The 16,986-nt window shown below is 40.9% G+C and overlaps 1 protein-coding gene across 2 annotated transcripts in view; it reads left to right on the plus strand.

Moving 5' to 3' along the window:
- Positions 1-4,913, plus strand: part of LOC106569656 (uncharacterized) — an 83,713-nt gene extending 78,800 nt beyond the window's left edge. For both annotated transcript variants that reach the window (XM_082974106.1, XM_045711689.2), the window contains 2 exons: positions 2,906-3,000; positions 4,214-4,913. In XM_082974106.1, the coding sequence (XP_082830232.1) occupies positions 2,906-3,000; positions 4,214-4,355 (237 nt within the window). In that variant the 3' untranslated portion in view covers positions 4,356-4,913. The remainder of the gene's footprint in view (positions 1-2,905; positions 3,001-4,213) is intronic.
- The last annotated feature ends 12,073 nt before the right edge of the window (positions 4,914-16,986 follow it).

The raw sequence follows: 16,986 nt of genomic DNA on the forward strand, positions 1-16,986 counted from the left end.
AAACGTTCACAAAAAGCATAACAATTATTTTAAGAATTATAGATACAGAACTCCTCTATGCACTCGATATGTCCGATTTTAAAATAGCTTTTTGGTGAAAGCACATTTTGCAATATTCTAAGTAGATAGCCCGGCATCACAGGGCTAGCTATTTAGACACCCAGCAAGTTTAGCTTTCACCAAACTCCGATTTACTATTAGAAAAGTTTGATTACCTTTGGTGTTCTTCGTCAGAATGCACTCCCAGGACTTCTACTTCAATAACAAATGTTGGTTTGGTCCCAAATAATCCATAGTTATATCCAAACAGCGGCGTTTTGTTCGTACGTTCAAGACACTATCCGAAAGGGTAAAGAAGGGTGACGAGCACGACGCATTTCGTGACAAAAAAATTCTAAATATTCCATTACCGTACTTCGAAGCATGTCAACCGCTGTTTAAAATCAATTTTTATGCCATTTTTCTCGTAAAAAAGCGATAATATTCCGACCGGGAATCTGCGTTTAGGTAAAAAGACGAAAGAAAATAAAGCACGGGGTCGACTCGTGCACACGCCTAAGCCCATTGTCCTCTGATCGGCAACTTGCCAAAAGCGCAAATGTGTTTCAGCCTGGGGCTGCCTCGATATCATTCAGCTTTTTCCTGGGCTCTGAGAGCCTATGGGAGCCGTAGGAAGTGTCACGTTACAGCAAAGATCCTCAGTCTTGAATAAACAGAGACAAGAAGAACAAGATCTTGTCAGAGAGGGCACTTCCTGTAAGGAATCTTCTCAGGTTTTTGCCTGCCATATGAGTTCTGTTATACTCACAGACACCATTCAAACAGTTTTAGAAACTTTAGGGTGTTTTCTATCCAAAGCCAATAATTATATGCATATTCTAGTTACTGGGCAGGAGTAGTAACCAGATTAAATCGGGTACGTTTTTTATCCGGCCGTGTCAATACAGGTTAACAGGTTAACTCACCTCATTTGCTCACATTGTATATAGACTTATTTTTCTACTGTATTATTGACTGTATGTTTGTTTTACTCCATGTGTAACTCTGTGTTGTTGTATGTGTCGAACTACTTTGCTTTATCTTGGCCAGGTTGCAATTGTAAATGAGAACTTGTTCTCAACTTGCCTACCTGGTTAAATAAAGGTGAAATAAAAAGAAATAAATAAAATGTGTAACCAATTGTATCACCAATGTTCATGTCACTGTAAATTTATAAAAAATACTTCCTGTCAGCAAACAAGTGTGCTTGAGATGATATCTCTAATTATACTACAGTAAAGTAGCTGAGGCTGCAACTTGATCTAATAGTTTCACTTCGGAATTCAACCTAATCTGAATGAAAGTCTAATTTTGACGCATTCATTCCGTGTGGTTACAGGGTTAATTCTGTGTGGTTACAGGGTTAATTCTGCGTGGCTACAGGGTTAATTCTGTGTGGTTACAGGGTTAATTCTGTGTGGCTACAGGGTTAATTTTGTGTGGTTACAGGGTTAATTCTGTGTGGTTACAGGGTTAATTCTGTGTGGTAACAGGGTTTAATTCTGTGTGGCAACAGGGTTAATTCTATGTGGTTACAGGGTTAATTCTGTGTGGTTACAGGGTTAATTCTGCGTGGTTACAGGGTTAATTCTGCGTGGTTACAGGGTTAATTCTGCGTGGTTACAGGGTTAATTCCGTATGGTTACAGGGTTAATTCTGTGTGGTTACAGGGTTAATTCCGTGTGGTTACAGGGTTAATTCTGCGTGGTTACAGGGTTAATTCTGTGTAGTTACATGTTTAATTCTGTGTGGTAACAGGTTTAATTCCGTGTGGTTACAGGGTTAATTCCGTGTGGTTACAGGGTTAATTCTGTGTAGTTACAGGGTTAATTCTGTGTAGTTACAGGGTTCATTCTGTGTGGTAACAGGTTTAATTCCGTGTGGTTACAGGGTTAATTCTGTGTGGTTACAGGGTTAATTCTGTGTGGTAACAGGGTTAATTCTGTGTAGTTACAGGGTTAATTCTGTGTGGTAACAGGTTTAATTCCGTGTGGTTACAGGGTTAATTCTGTGTGGTTACAAGGTTAATTCTGTGTGGTTACAGGGTTAATTCTGTGTGGTTACAGGGTTAATTCCGTGTGGTTACAGGGTTAATACTGTGTGGTTACAGGGTTAATTCTGTGTGGCTACAGGGTTAATTCTGTGTGTGTGGTTACAGGGTTAATTCTGTGTGGTTAAAGGGTTAATTCTGTGTGGTTAAAGGGTTAATTCTGTGTGGTAACAGGTTTAATTCTGTGTGGTTACAGGGTTAATTCTGTGTGGTGACAGGGTTAATTCTGTGTGGTTACAGGGTTAATTCTGTGTGGTTACAGGGTTAATTCTTTGTGGTTACAGGGTTAATTCTGTGTGGTAACAGGGTTAATTCTGCATGGTTACAGGGTTAATTCTGTGTGGTTACAGGGATAACAGCCAAAACAATTCAAAGGGTTATGGTTAGGGGTTAAGGTTTGGGATATGGGTTGGGGAAGGCTTAAAACAAAAATGATTAAACACAGCGTTCTCTTTCCATCAAGTACTCTCCCAGCTTGCTAGAGCATTGTGAACTGTCGTGGTGCAGTCGTCAGAGCAGAGTGCTTGGTCTGTGTGGTCTGAGCACGCTTCCCCTCTGGGCATCATGAGTTTAAACCAGTGTTCTGCAACAGTTTGGTATTGTTTTTGTGAGCACTGAGGAAGTAATATATGGAAGTACTCAGGACCTTTTCAAACATCCTAAATCCCCTTGTATTTCTAGTGACCAGGCTGACTACATTATACTACTACTACTACTATTAGACTACTACTACTATTATTTATAACATGTAAAAGTGTTTCTCTGCTGTGGAGATTAAATAATGGCCATTGTTTTTCTTCCATAATTATATTATAGATATTTATCAATGGATTTAAGAAGAATGTCTGGATTGGTGCACTTAAATTAGATGGAATCTGGAAGTGGGTTGACAACACACCATTTAACACTACGTGAGTGAACAGGTTCTGGAGGACTTTAACACTCTTTTTTTCTGTTGTAATAAATTACTTTTTACAGTCAGATAATCTCATCCTCAGCTAGCTCTCTCTCTCCCTCTGTAGAATGGTAACAACTGAGCCTGGGCACTAGGTTAACTGTCTGATTCTCTATGTAGAATGGTAACAACTGATCCTGGGGACTAGGTTAACTGTCTGATTCTCTATGTAGAATGGTAACAACTGAGCCTGGGGACTAGGTTAACTGTCTGATTCTCTATGTAGAATGGTAACAACTGAGTCTGGGGACTAGGTTAACTGTCTGATTCTCTCTGTAGAATGGTAATAACTGAGCCTGGGGACTAGGTTAACTGTCTGATTCTCTATGTAGAATGGTAACAACTGAGCCTGGGGACTAGGTTAACTGTCTGATTCTCTATGTAGAATGGTAACAACTGATCCTGGGGACTAGGTTAACTGTCTGATTCTCTATGTAGAATGGTAACAACTGATCCTGGGGACTAGGTTAACTGTCTGATTCTCTATGTAGAATGGTAACAACTGATCCTGGGGACTAGGTTAACTGTCTGATTCTCTATGTAGAATGGTAACAACTGATCCTGGGGACTAGGTTAACTGTCTGATTCTCTATGTAGAATGGTAACAACTGATCCTGGGGACTAGGTTAACTGTCTGATTCTCTATGTAGAATGGTAACAACTGATCCTGGGGACTAGGTTAACTGTCTGATTCTCTATGTAGAATGGTAACAACTGATCCTGGGGACTAGGTTAACTGTCTGATTCTCTATGTAGAATGGTAACAACTGAGCCTGGGGACTAGGTTATCTGTCTGATTCTCTATGTAGAATGGTAACAACTGATCCTGGGGACTAGGTTAACTGTCTGATTCTCTATGTAGAATGGTAACAACTGATCCTGGGGACTAGGTTAACTATCTGATTCTCTATGTAGAATGGTAACAACTGATCCTGGGGACTAGGTTAACTGTCTGATTCTCTATGTAGAATGGTAACAACTGATCCTGGGGACTAGGTTAACTGTCTGATTCTCTATGTAGAATGGTAACAACTGATCCTGGGGACTAGGTTAACTGTCTGATTCTCTATGTAGAATGGTAACAACTGATCCTGGGGACTAGGTTAACTGTCTGATTCTCTATGTTGTATTGGATGTTTTTCAACTCTGATTCTCTGTGTTGTTTATAGCTATTGGATGGAAGGTGAACCAAATAACTTGAATGACAAGTGTGTTGAGATCTCACAGACGGCATCAGACCCATTGAAGAGTTGGAAGGCTGTACCATGCACTTCAAATTACTGGGTGTGTGAAAAACCGTCTACACCGTAGTCTAATTATAATAGCTAAATGTAAGCCCCTATCTTATAGAGTTGAGCTGGTTTTCCCTGTGTTAGGCTGAACCTGTTTTTGTTTCTATGTATAACTACATTGAAAGACGTATTTGATGTCTTTAAAGAAACCTAGTAGGCTCTAACTATGGTTTATTTTTATTTTTTCCATATGTAACATTTTTACCATATTTTGCAAATAACAATTTAGCATTTTAACAATTTAAATTTAACAAGATACTGTTTTCATTTAAGTTTTTGCAGTTATCAATCCATTTAAAATGCAGCAGTGTTATTTTTGCTTCTATTCTGTTCCATATGTACTGTGTTCATTCTACTGATTAAATTAATCTATATACTGTGATGTGGAGATTGATGATATTTTTTTTAATTTAATCAATTTTAGAATAAAGCTGTAACTTAACAAAATGTAGAAAAAGTCAAGGGGTCTGAATACTTTCAGAATGCACTGTATATACAGTGTTGTATATTTGCATCCATTCTGTTCCATATGTACCATGTGTTCATTCTACTGATTAAATACATCTATATACTGTGATCCAGGTATGTCATTTACTTGTCAGGTATACTGTATTACTAAGTGTTGTAATGTACTAATAGTAACTCCAGTGTGTTTCTTCTAAATGGTGTCAGTTATTAGTTGACATAGCACAGTAAAAACACGTTAGTTAATACATAGAAAATAGTCCTTATCAGTAAAGTTATAGCAGTACCAGAATTGACCACTAGATGGGTTGTGTCATGCATGGACACGTGACCAGAGCCTGTATTCACAAAGCGTCCCAGAGTTAGAGTGCTGAACTAGGATCAGTTTTGTCTTTGACCTCTCTCTGGTAATGTTTTTCTGTAAAATATTTGACTTGGCTTACCCAGTACAAAGAAACCAATGGGATAGTCCCAAAAGTGCAAACTCTGACCAACTAGCGACATAACACTCCTGTTGGATAACATATTCACATTTAGAACATCAGTGCAGTATTCTGGAACTTTCTGGAACTTTCTGGAACTATCAGTTGACTGTGAACTTTAGTTCCACATACTGTCTGTTTACCAACCACCCACACATTTTCTGAATAAGCCCAAGTTAACCACATGTTACCGTATATCTGAACCTATCATCCAGAGGTATATTAGTTATTATTAGTTCATAATTGTTTGTCCAAATAAGATAATAATACATCCAGTGTAGGCTACTGACCCACAAGGACACTTTACTCCAATATTACACCCAGTGTAGACTACTGACCCACAAGGACACTTTACTCCAATATTACACCTACTGACCCACAAGGACACTTTACTCCAATAATACACCCAGTGTAGACTACTGACCCACAAGGACACTTTACTCTAATATTACACCCTGTATAGGTTATTGGCACACAAGGACACTTTAATATTACACCCAGTGTAGGCTACTGACCCACAAGGACACTTTACTCCAATGTCACACCCAGTGCAGGCTACTGACCCACAAGGACACTTTACTCTAATATTACATTTCGTGCTCACTCAATACATTTTATCTTCCTTTTGACAACACACCAATATAAAAAAATGTATGTTTTTTTTCTCCAACTCTAAAAGACTGGTAAGTATTTTCTCCATTTCACCAGCTATGTTGTTCATTGTCTGATTATGTTGCAATGTGTTAGTGGTTCTGGGGGACTTAGCAGATGGAACAACAACTGGGCAAAAGTACATAGCTATGTCAAATACAGAAAATGCTTGTTTATGGGGGGGGGGAGGGGGAGTGCAGAATACGTACAGGACAATCGGTTTTAGAGATGTAGAACTAAGTCTTAAATATATTTTGCTCAGTAAGAGTATTGTGTTGATAGTTGCGCTGAGTTTGAACTTTTGGGACTTTCTGAGTTCTAAACTTGAAAATATGAAACATCCTTATTCATATCACTGAGGGAGAGAGGGGAATGCAGAACATGTACATTCTGTCAGAACATGTTATTTTTAGACATCAGGTATCCTATGGGAAGGAGAAGGGCCACCGTCTGGTACAAGTCAACAGGACCGCCGTGAGTTGGGGAGGAGTGAGGAATTTGGGCCGAGGTCAGGTCAGATGAAGTGAGGAAGAACAGATAATACTCATGTCCTGTCTAGCAACAGAGGTGTATTGGCTGTTCAGATGTGTAAGGAGGAGACTCAGCATAGGAGGGAGGGTTAAATACCAGTGCTTGTGGGAATAGTATGTCTTGGTCTGTTCAGCTGTCTGAACAGACCGGACTAATCGTCCGTGAGTTTTTACTCTTTTAGAACCTAACACTTAGTACTGGTTAAGCTAAGTCAAGCTCAATTATTTACATAAGAAATACATATAAACTCCGATCTATGCAGGTGGAGAGGAAGTGGAAATTCCAAATAGCATAAAATGTATCTACCCATCAATGCAAAAACACATTACATTTAACAAACTTCAGAAAATCTCCCTGAAATATATATGGTTCTATGTAGAACCCTTCATGCCTTCCAATGAATCAAAGAACCCTTTCTTCCAAAAACGGTTCTTAGGACGTTAAATGCTCTTTTTTTGGCTGGTGGCGCTAGTGTCAAACACATGTTGGTTTGCAATTTTCTCATTTAAAAACTGCCATACTGGCATTTTCCAACCGAAGACCAACCAAAAGCTGGATTTAGCGGTAATGCAGCTAGTTATGGCATGAATTTAAACAGTAGAAATGCAGCCTATCCAGTCGCGACACAATTTGCCCTTATGCACATGGAACAAGAATATCCTAATGTGCTTTTGGTGCCTGTACACTTCATATTTAGAAACATACTGTTAGGCGGAGCAGAACGGGTGAACCCAAGAGCAGACTCAGACGAGGAAACTGGGATGAAGTAACCAAGGTATTTATTGGCACACAGGGGGAGATGGAGTGTAGGTCAGTTGAAGCTCGGGCGGGTTGCTGGAGACCAGGTGCGGAGGCTGGAGCGAGAGGAGTTGAGACAGGGTAAGCAGGTCCAGGGAGGAATCCAAGGGAGTGGGGAATCCAGGACAAAGTAGCAGTATGACGAGACATGGGACAGGAGACAGGGACCAGAGTCAGAGCGGGCAGAACTGTAGCGGAGAGGAAAACAGCTTTAGGCAGGGTAACAGGATCTGAATAGAAGCGTAGACTGACTGAGCAGAGATTACAATCTGGCAGAGTGGAAATGGCAGGACTGAGTATTTGTAGAGGTCTTGATTATGGAATGGGTTGCAGCTGCTGGGGATCTGCTCTGACTCCAGCACACCTGTCTCCGCCCACACACACACACACACACACAGAGAGAGAAAGAGCACTGGGGGGGGCGGCAGGTCAAAGAGACACAGGATGAGCAGTAGAGGGTGTTGCAGGAGCAGATGTGACACATACAACACTCATGTTTTTTCCCCATTTCATTTTATTTGATTAGAAACCAAGCATAGCCTCCCCTCCTCTAAATTAAAGCTGTATTTTATGTCTCCCCAATGCAATCGTGAAGTAGTCAATACTGTTGTTAAAGGGTTTGGTTCTAGAGACTGCTTGGAAATAAATCTTCATCACCAAAGCTTTATTAAAATATTAGGTTTGAGAGGTGTAAACAGTGAGCTGACATTCCCCTTTTTTCTATGCATTGTAGGCAGGTCCAGTTTTGGATGTGCCTTAAACCCTCCATAGTCTGCATTGTTTTAATATTATATGCCCACGGGAGAAATGATGGTGCCTGTAAGTGTGACAGACTATTTAAAACAAGTTATTTTGTTTTAATTTGATTCGAATTATTCATTCTCTTATTAGGCCTTATCAACAATTAATTTAATCTTGCTTATTGACAATGTTTGGCATGTCCATGCTTAGCCATAATGCAATTTACAGTAGGCCTAGCACCTATATCAGTGTGAATACTATTGAAGCCATGCAATTACTTAGAACAATGTGGACTGCAAATGGGTCCAAGTTCATCTATTTAACAAAGATTGGATAGGTTGTAAAGACCAACGCTGGACATGAGAAGCAGGTACGGGGAGTCAATATTTAATATAGCACAGACATTAAACAGGACAGGAACAGCGTCAGCACCAGGTAACATAACGACATACTAACATTAATCCTGAAGCCGTGAACAGAGCTTGGGAACAGACAGATATAGGGGATGTAATGACACAGGTGATTGAGTCCAGGTGAGTCCAATAATAGCTGATGCGTGTGATGGGGGAGGCAGGTGTGCGTAATGATGGTGGCAGGAGTGCGTAATGCTGGGGAGCGCCAGGGAGGGGGAGCGGGAGCAGGCGTGACATAGGTCTACATTTAGTTATTTTGTTTCTATAAGCCATTTAACAAACTATAACGGACTAACATTGGAAATTGAGTTGATTTCAAAGAAATACATAAAAGACCGTAAATACACAACCTGAAGAAACCACATATTTTGCCACAGAGAACGTTCTGATTGGCCAGTGAGGGGCCAAGCCTCGTCACACCCACAACTTGTTTATTCATCAAAACTCAGCCCTTTCGCGCCAAAGCCAGCAAGTGTGCCAATAATTGTAATAGTGAAAATAGCCAAAATATCTCTGACCCCTGAACCTATAGCGCTACCGCCTGCGCTTAGATTTACCATTGTGTCATGATACGAAGGAAGCATGAGCTTTAATTATTGCCTTAATTAAAAATGATTCTAATTTCAGAATTCATTATGGTGACTCCACTAGTGAATATTATAAGGATAGTTTCTACATAGTATAGTTGGAGTCTGAGTCAGTCGGCATGATAGTGTGAAAAGGGTAAACTCTGTTTAATTTGGATAATGCCAACATGAATACATTGTCAAGATGTGTTTAAATGTCCTTTGCGCTATTGGCACCATTATCTCTGTTACAAAGAGTAGAAAGAAACAAAGTTCCTGACTTCTCTCTTCTTGGGATACTGAAAAGCCTGGCTGGTCGTTTACCCAGTAACACACTAGAGACGACAGCTAGTCTAGTGGTTAGGAACGTTGGGCCAGTAACACACTAGAGACGACAGCTAGTCTAGTGGTTAGGAACGTTGGGCCAGTAACACACTAGAGACGACAGCTAGTCTAGTGGTTAGGAACGTTGGGCCAGTAACACACTAGAGACGACAGCTAGTCTAGTGGTTAGGAACGCTGGGCCAGTAACACACTAGAGACGACAGCTAGTCTAGTGGTTAGGAACGTTAGGCCAGTAACACACTAGAGACGACAGCTAGTCTAGTGGTTAGGAACGTTGGGCCAGTAACACACTAGAGACTACAGCTAGTCTAGTGGTTAGGAACGTTGGGCCAGTAACACACTAGAGACGACAGCTAGTCTAGTGGTTAGAAACGTTGGGCCAGTAACACACTAGAGACGACAGCTAGTCTAGTGGTTAGGAACGTTGGGCCAGTAACACACTAGAGACGACAGCTAGTCTAACAGCTAGTCTAGTGGTTAGGAACGTTGGGCCAGTAACACACTAGAGACGACAGCTAGTCTAGTGGTTAGGAACGTTGGGCCAGTAACCGAAAGGCAAATAACCCCTCAATAACATCTGCTCCCCGGATGCCGATGACATGGACGTTGATTAAGGCAGCCCCCCACACCTCTCTGATTCAGAGGCGTTGGGTTAAAAGCGGAAGAACGCATTCAGTTGTTCAACTTAGTAGCTATCCCCTTTCCCCACATGCATATCAGAAGACGGTCTGATGATTTTCTGTGAGGTCAGATGCCAAGCAGTTACCATAACAAGCGGTGATGCAGCCAGTCAAAATGCTCTCAATGGTACATCTGCAGAACTTCTTGAGGATCTGAAGGCCGATGCCAAATATTTTCATCCTCCTCAGCAGGAAGAGGCATTGTCATGCCCTCTTCACGACTGTTGGTGTGTGTGGACCACGATAATCCATTAGTGATGTGGACACCGAGGAACTTGAAGCTCTCGACCTGTTCCCCTACAGCCCTGTTAATGTGGATGGGGGCGTGCTCTGCCCTCCGTTTCCTGTAGTCCAAGATCTGCTCCCTTGTCTTGCTGACGTTGAGGGAGACGTTGTTGTTGTATATTCCTTAATTCCATTGTTTAACTTTTACATTTGTGTGTATTGTGTGTATTGTTGTGAATTGTTAGATATTACTGCACTGTTGGAGCTAGAAACATAAGCATTTCGCTACACCCGCAGTAACATCTGCTAAAAATGTTTATTTGACCACTACATTTGATTTGATTTGGATTAGATTTGTTGTCCTAGCACCACACAGCCAGGTCTCTGACCTCCTTCCTGTTTCATCTTCGTCTGTGATCAGGCCAACTACCGTCATGTCGTCTGCAAACTGCAAACTTAATGATAGTGTTGGAGTTGTTCACGGCCACACAGTCGTGGGTGAACAGGGAGTACAGGAGGGAACTAAGCACGCACCCCTAAGGGGGCCCCGTGTTGAGGGTCAGTGTGGCGAATGTGTTGTTGCCTACCCCCACCACCTGAGGCGGCCCGTCAGGAAGTCCAGGATCCTGTTGCAGAGGGAGGTGTTTTATCCCAGGGTCTTTAGCTTAGTGATGAGTTTTGAGAGCGCTATGGTGTTGAACACTGAGCTGCAGTCAATGAATAACATTCTCACGTTACCTTGGTGTTCTTGGGCACAGGGAACAAGGTGATCTAATTGAAACGTGGGTATTACAGACTGGGTCATGGTCGAGGTTGAAAATGTCAGTGAAGACATTTGCCATCTGTTCAGCGCATGTCCTGGTAATCCGTCTGGCCCTGCGGCCTTGTGAATGTCAGCCTGTTTAAAAGTCTTACTCACACTGGCTACAGCTAGTGCTCGCTTATATGGATTAGTGTTACTAGCCTCAATGCGAACATAGACGGAATTTAGCTTGTCTGGTGGGCTCGCATCACTGGACAGCTCGCGGCTGGGTTTCCCTTTGTAATCCGTGATAGTTTGCAAGCCCTGAAGTCAGAGATTTTCGAGTACCCAGGTGTTTTGAACGCGACATTAGGGGATCTGTTCTCCACCACCCACAACCTTCCTGGTTACATTTCTACATTTTGATATTAAAAAGATGAAAAGAAATGTCCTAAGAAAGTGCTGCTCACTGACATCGTCAAGCTGTAATAGCTCCAAAAGCAGCTGTTATTAGATTAGATATGGTAATTTATGAGATCAGATATGATAATGTATGAGATCAGATATGATATGGCAATATATGAGATCAGATGAGATATGTTAATGTATGAGATCAGGTATGATGCTGTTTGAAATCAGATACATGATCATTTATGATAAAAGATATGATATGTTTATACTCAAAGACATTATTTTAATAGTTTTAGGAACTTCAAAGTGTTTTCTATCCAATGCTACCAATTATATGCATATCGTAGCTTCTGGGCCTGAGAAACAGGCAGTTTACTTTGAGCACATCAGACAGGCGGAAATTCAGGAAACGAGACCCTATCCCAGAGAAGTTTTAACTAGGCATGTCAGTTAAGAACAAATTCTTATTCACAATGACAGCCTAGGAACAGTGGATTAACTGCCTTGTTCAGGGGCAGAATGACAGATGTTTACCTTGTCAGCTCGGGGATTCGATCTAGCAACCTTTCGGTTACTGGCCAAACGCTCTAACCACTAGGCTGGGCAGGAAATGTATGAGATTATATATGAAATGCTGTATGACATCAGATATGGTAATGTAGGGGCTCAGATATGATATGGCAATTTATGAGACCAGATATGATATTGTATGAGATCAGATAAAGGTAATGTATGAGATCAGATATGATATGGTCATTTATGAGATTAGATATGATATGGTAATGTATGAGATCAGATATGGTCATTTATGAGATTAGATATGATATGGTAATGAGATCAGATATGGTAATTTGTAGATCAGATATGATACTGCGTTATATTTGTGGCAAATCCAACACAACACACAACTGTATACCAATCTTAATATTTTAAAGCATGGTGGTGGCTGCATCATGTTATGGGTGTCCTTGTCATCGGCAAAGAACTACTGAGTTTTTTAGGATAAAAATAAATGGAATATAGCTATAAACACAGGCAAAATCCTAGCGGAAAACCTGGTTGAGTCTGCTATCCAACAGACACTGTGTCACAGCTGTCGTCATGGAGAGAAGAAGACCAAGGTGCAGCGGAGTTAGTGTTCATGATTTAATTCAAAAAAAGATCACTGGAACACTACAAAACAAGACAATACCGACAGCTCAACAGTACTGACAGCATAACACACTGAACAGAAACAATTACCCACAACCCCAAGGAAAAACACACACTACTATATAGGACTCCCAATCAAAGGCAACTCAACACACCTGCCTTCAATTGGGAGTCCAACCCCAATTAACTAACACATAACACAAAACTACTGCCACATCCTGACCAAAACTAATACAATTGCGCCCTCTGCTGGTCAGGACGTGACACACTGGGAGACAAACACCTTTCAGCAGGACAATAACCTAAAACACAAGGTCAAATATACACTGTAATTGTTTACCAAGATGACATTGAATGTTCCCGGGCGGCCTAGTTACAGTTCTGACTTAAATGGGCTTGAAAATGGCTCTCCAGCAGCGGTAAAAAAAAATCAAGAATAATGTGTAAATATTGTACAATGCAGGCGGACAAAGCTCTTGGCAGTTTACCCAGAAATGCTCACAGATGTAATCCCTGCCAAAGGTGATTCTAACATGTATTGAGTCAGGGGTGTGAATACGTATGTAAATTTGATAGTTCTGTACGTTCAATACATTTGCAAACATTTCTAAAAACATATTTTCACTTTGTCATTATGGTGTGTTGTGTGTAGTTTAGTGAGATTTTTTTATATTATTCATTTTGAATTCAGACTGTAATACAACACAATGTGGACTAAGGGCTATGAATCCTATCTGAAGGCACTGTACATTCAACTGTGTTTGGTAATATAGCACTGCAATCAGTGAGCTGTTTGAATATACGGATTATTGCTGCAAGGACTCTGATTCATATAAGCATAATGACACAACTATACAGTATGGGAGAGAAAAGTAGATTGATTCTTTGTTCAAAATCTCAGCATTCTTTTATTGTAGAAATGTGCATGCAACCTACCTACCTATTAATATATTTATCCTAAAATAATACATTCTTATGTGGAAAGAAACAACAGGAAATCGAGTGTATACAGTGTATTTCTTCCACACTTTGAAAGGCGGCCATGTCATTGACTGCGCTATAAGCAGAATTGAGTTCCGTTACATTTGTTCAGTGTATACCCATACATGCTTTTAATTAGTAGGCATGTCAGGATGGGCGAAAATAGGGAGTTTTATATTATGTGAAATTTGGAAAATAATGTAACATTTCTAAGAGTGAGTACTTTAAATGCCAGGATTGTATACTAATTTCGGCTTTGGTAGATTTCGAGGAAGAGAATCTTCATTACACACTTAGGTATTTACTTACTGCATTCATTTTTACTAAACAGTATGTTCTATATAGTATGTAGTATGATTACTACACTGTGTAGTTTTAGTAAGTAGTGGGCAATACAGATCGGGGGTTCTGAAAGACACAATGGGGGTTCCCACTGAAAGATGGCAAAGCCACTAGTAAGGGGTTCTGAAAGACACCATGGGGGTTCCCACTGAAAGATGGCAAAGCCACTAGTAAGGGGTTCTAAAGACACCATGGGGGTTCCCACTGAAAGATGGCAAAGCCACTAGTAAGGGGTTCTAAAGACACCATGGGGGTTCCCACTGAAAGATGGCAAAGCCACTAGTAAGGGGTTCTAAAGACACCATGGGGGTTCCCACTGAAAGATGGCAAAGCCACTAGTAAGGGGTTCTAAAGACACCATGGGGGTTCCCACTGAAAGATGGCAAAGCCACTAGTAAGGGCTTCTGAAAGACACCATGGGGGTTCCCACTGAAAGATGGCAAAGCCACTAGTAAGGGGTTCTGAAAGACACCATGGGGGGTTCCCACTGAAAGATGGCAAAGCCACTAGTAAGGGGTTCTAAAGACGGAAGACACCATGGGGGTTCCCACTGAAAGATGACAAAGCCACTAGTAAGGGGTTCTAAAGACACCCACCATGGATGCCCACTAAGGTTTACCTCTGAAAAACTAAAAGAAAAACCCACACCAACTCAGGAACTCAACAACACTCTGCCTCTACCTTACCCCTACCTACAGTGCCCTCTGTTAATATTGAGACTACCTGTTGTTACCTTACCCCTACCTACAGTACCCTCTGTTAATATTGAGACTACCTGTTGTTACCTTACCCCTACCTACAGTACCCTCTGTTAATATTGAGACTACCTGCCTCGACCTTACCCCTACCTACAGTACCCTCTGTAGTTATTGGTACAGTGAAGCATGTTCTCTTCTTATGGCGCTATACTCCAAAAGTTTTGATTTTAAATCATGACTACGAGGTTAAAATCAATTTATGAGATTTTTCTCGTAAAAAAAGCGATAATATTCCGACCGGGAGTCGTTGCTTTCGTTCAAAGACGAAAGAATAAAAACATGGTGTCGCCTCGTGCACGCGCCTCAGTCTCATGGTTCTCTGGTTGACAACTATCCAAATGCGCTACTGTTTTTCAGCCAGGGCCTGCAAAGACATCATTCAGCGTTTTGCCGCCTTCTGAGAGCCTATGGGAGCCGTAGGAAGTGTCACGTTACAGCAGAGATCCTCAGTTTTCAATAAAGAGAGTGTAGGAGGCCAAGAAATGGTCAGAGAGGGCACTTCCTGTAAGGAATCTTCTCAGGTTTTGGCCTGCCAAATGAGTTCTGTTATCCTCTATGGGCTAGGTGGGACGCTAGCGTGCCACCCGTGGTGCACTCCATCAACAGCAGGTGCATTTCAAGAGCGGCAAATTTGAATCCAAATAAATGTCAAAATTCAAATTTTTCAAACATACAACTATTTTACACCCTTTGAAAGATAAACATCTCCTTAATCTAACCACGTTTTACGATTTCAAAAAGGTTTTACGGCGAAAGCATAAATTTAGAGTATGTTAGGACAGTACATTTACAAGAGTTGTGTGTAATGTTTTGTCAATTCAAAGACAGGGTCACCAAAACCATAAAACCAGCTAAAATGATGCACTAACCTTTTACAATCTCCATCAGATGACACTCCTAGGACATTATGTTAGACAATGCATGCATTTTTAGTTCTATCAAGTTCATATTTATATCCAAAAACAGCGTTTTACTATGGCATTGATGTTGAGGAAATCGTTTCCCTCCAATAACCGGCAGTCAAGTCAGCGTCACAAATTAAATAATTAAAATTAGAAAACATTGGTAAAATATTATATTGTCATTTAAAGAATTATAGATTTACATCTCTTGAACGCAATCAACTTGCCAGATTTAAAAATAACCTTACTGGGAAATCACACTTTGCAATAATCTGAGCACTGCGCCCAGAAAAATACGCGTTGCGATACAGACTAGACGTCATGTTGGGGAGATCTAAAATCGAAAATACTATGTAAATAATCCATTACCTTTGATTCTCTTCATCAGTTGTCACTTCCAGGTATCACAGGTCCATAACGAATGTAGTTTTGTTCAAAAAAGCTCATCATTTATGTCCAAAAATCTCCGTCTTGTTAGCACATGATCTAAGCCAGCCGGAATTCTCGTCATGAACGAGGGGAAAAAATATATTTACGTTCGTTCAAACATGTCAAACGTTGTATAGCATAAATCATTAGGGCCTTTTTTAACCAGAACATGAATAATATTCAAGGTGGACGAATGCATACTCTTTTATAACGTATTGGAACGAGGGTACCCAACATGAACTCGCGCGCCAGGTGTCTAATGGGCCATCATCGTTCCATGGCTCTTGTTCGGTCAGATCTCCCTCCAGAAGACTCAAAACACTTTGTAAACGCTGGTGACATCTAGTGGAAGCAATAGGAAGTGCCAAAATATTCCTAAACCCCTGTGTTTTTCAATGGGATAGGTTTAAAGGTAATACAACACATCAGGTATCCACTTCCTGTCAGAAAATGTCTCAGGGTTTTGCCTGCCAAATGAGTTCTGTTATACTCACAGACACCATTCAAACAGTTTTAGAAACTTTGGAGGGTTTTCTATCCAAAGCTAATAATTATATGCATATTCTAGTTACTGGGCAGGAGTAATAATCAGATTAAATCGGGTTTTTTATCCGGCCGTGAGAATACTGCCCCCTATCCATAACAGGTTAACCTGTTGGGGATAGGGGGCAGTATTGACACGGCTGGATAAAAAACGTACCCGATTTAATCTGGTTACTACTCCTGCCCAGTAACTAGAACATGCATATAATTATTGGCTTTGGATAGAAAACACCCTAAAGTTTCTAAAACTGTTTGAATGGTGTCTGTGAGTATAACAGAACTCAAATGGCAGGTCAAAACCTGAGAAGATTCTGTACAGGAAGTACCCTGTCTGACCATTTCTTGAACTTCTTTGCCATCTCTATCAATTACAAAAGATCTCTGCTATAACGTGACACTTCCTACGGCTCACATGGTCTCTCAGAAGGCGGCAAAAAGCTGAATCGTGGCTTTGCAGGCTCTGGCTGAAACAAAGTAGCGCGTTTGGGTAGTG

This window comes from Salmo salar, chromosome 04 (assembly GCF_965601325.2).
Source record: "Salmo salar chromosome 04, fSalSal1, whole genome shotgun sequence".
Lineage (NCBI taxonomy): Eukaryota > Metazoa > Chordata > Actinopteri > Salmoniformes > Salmonidae > Salmo > Salmo salar.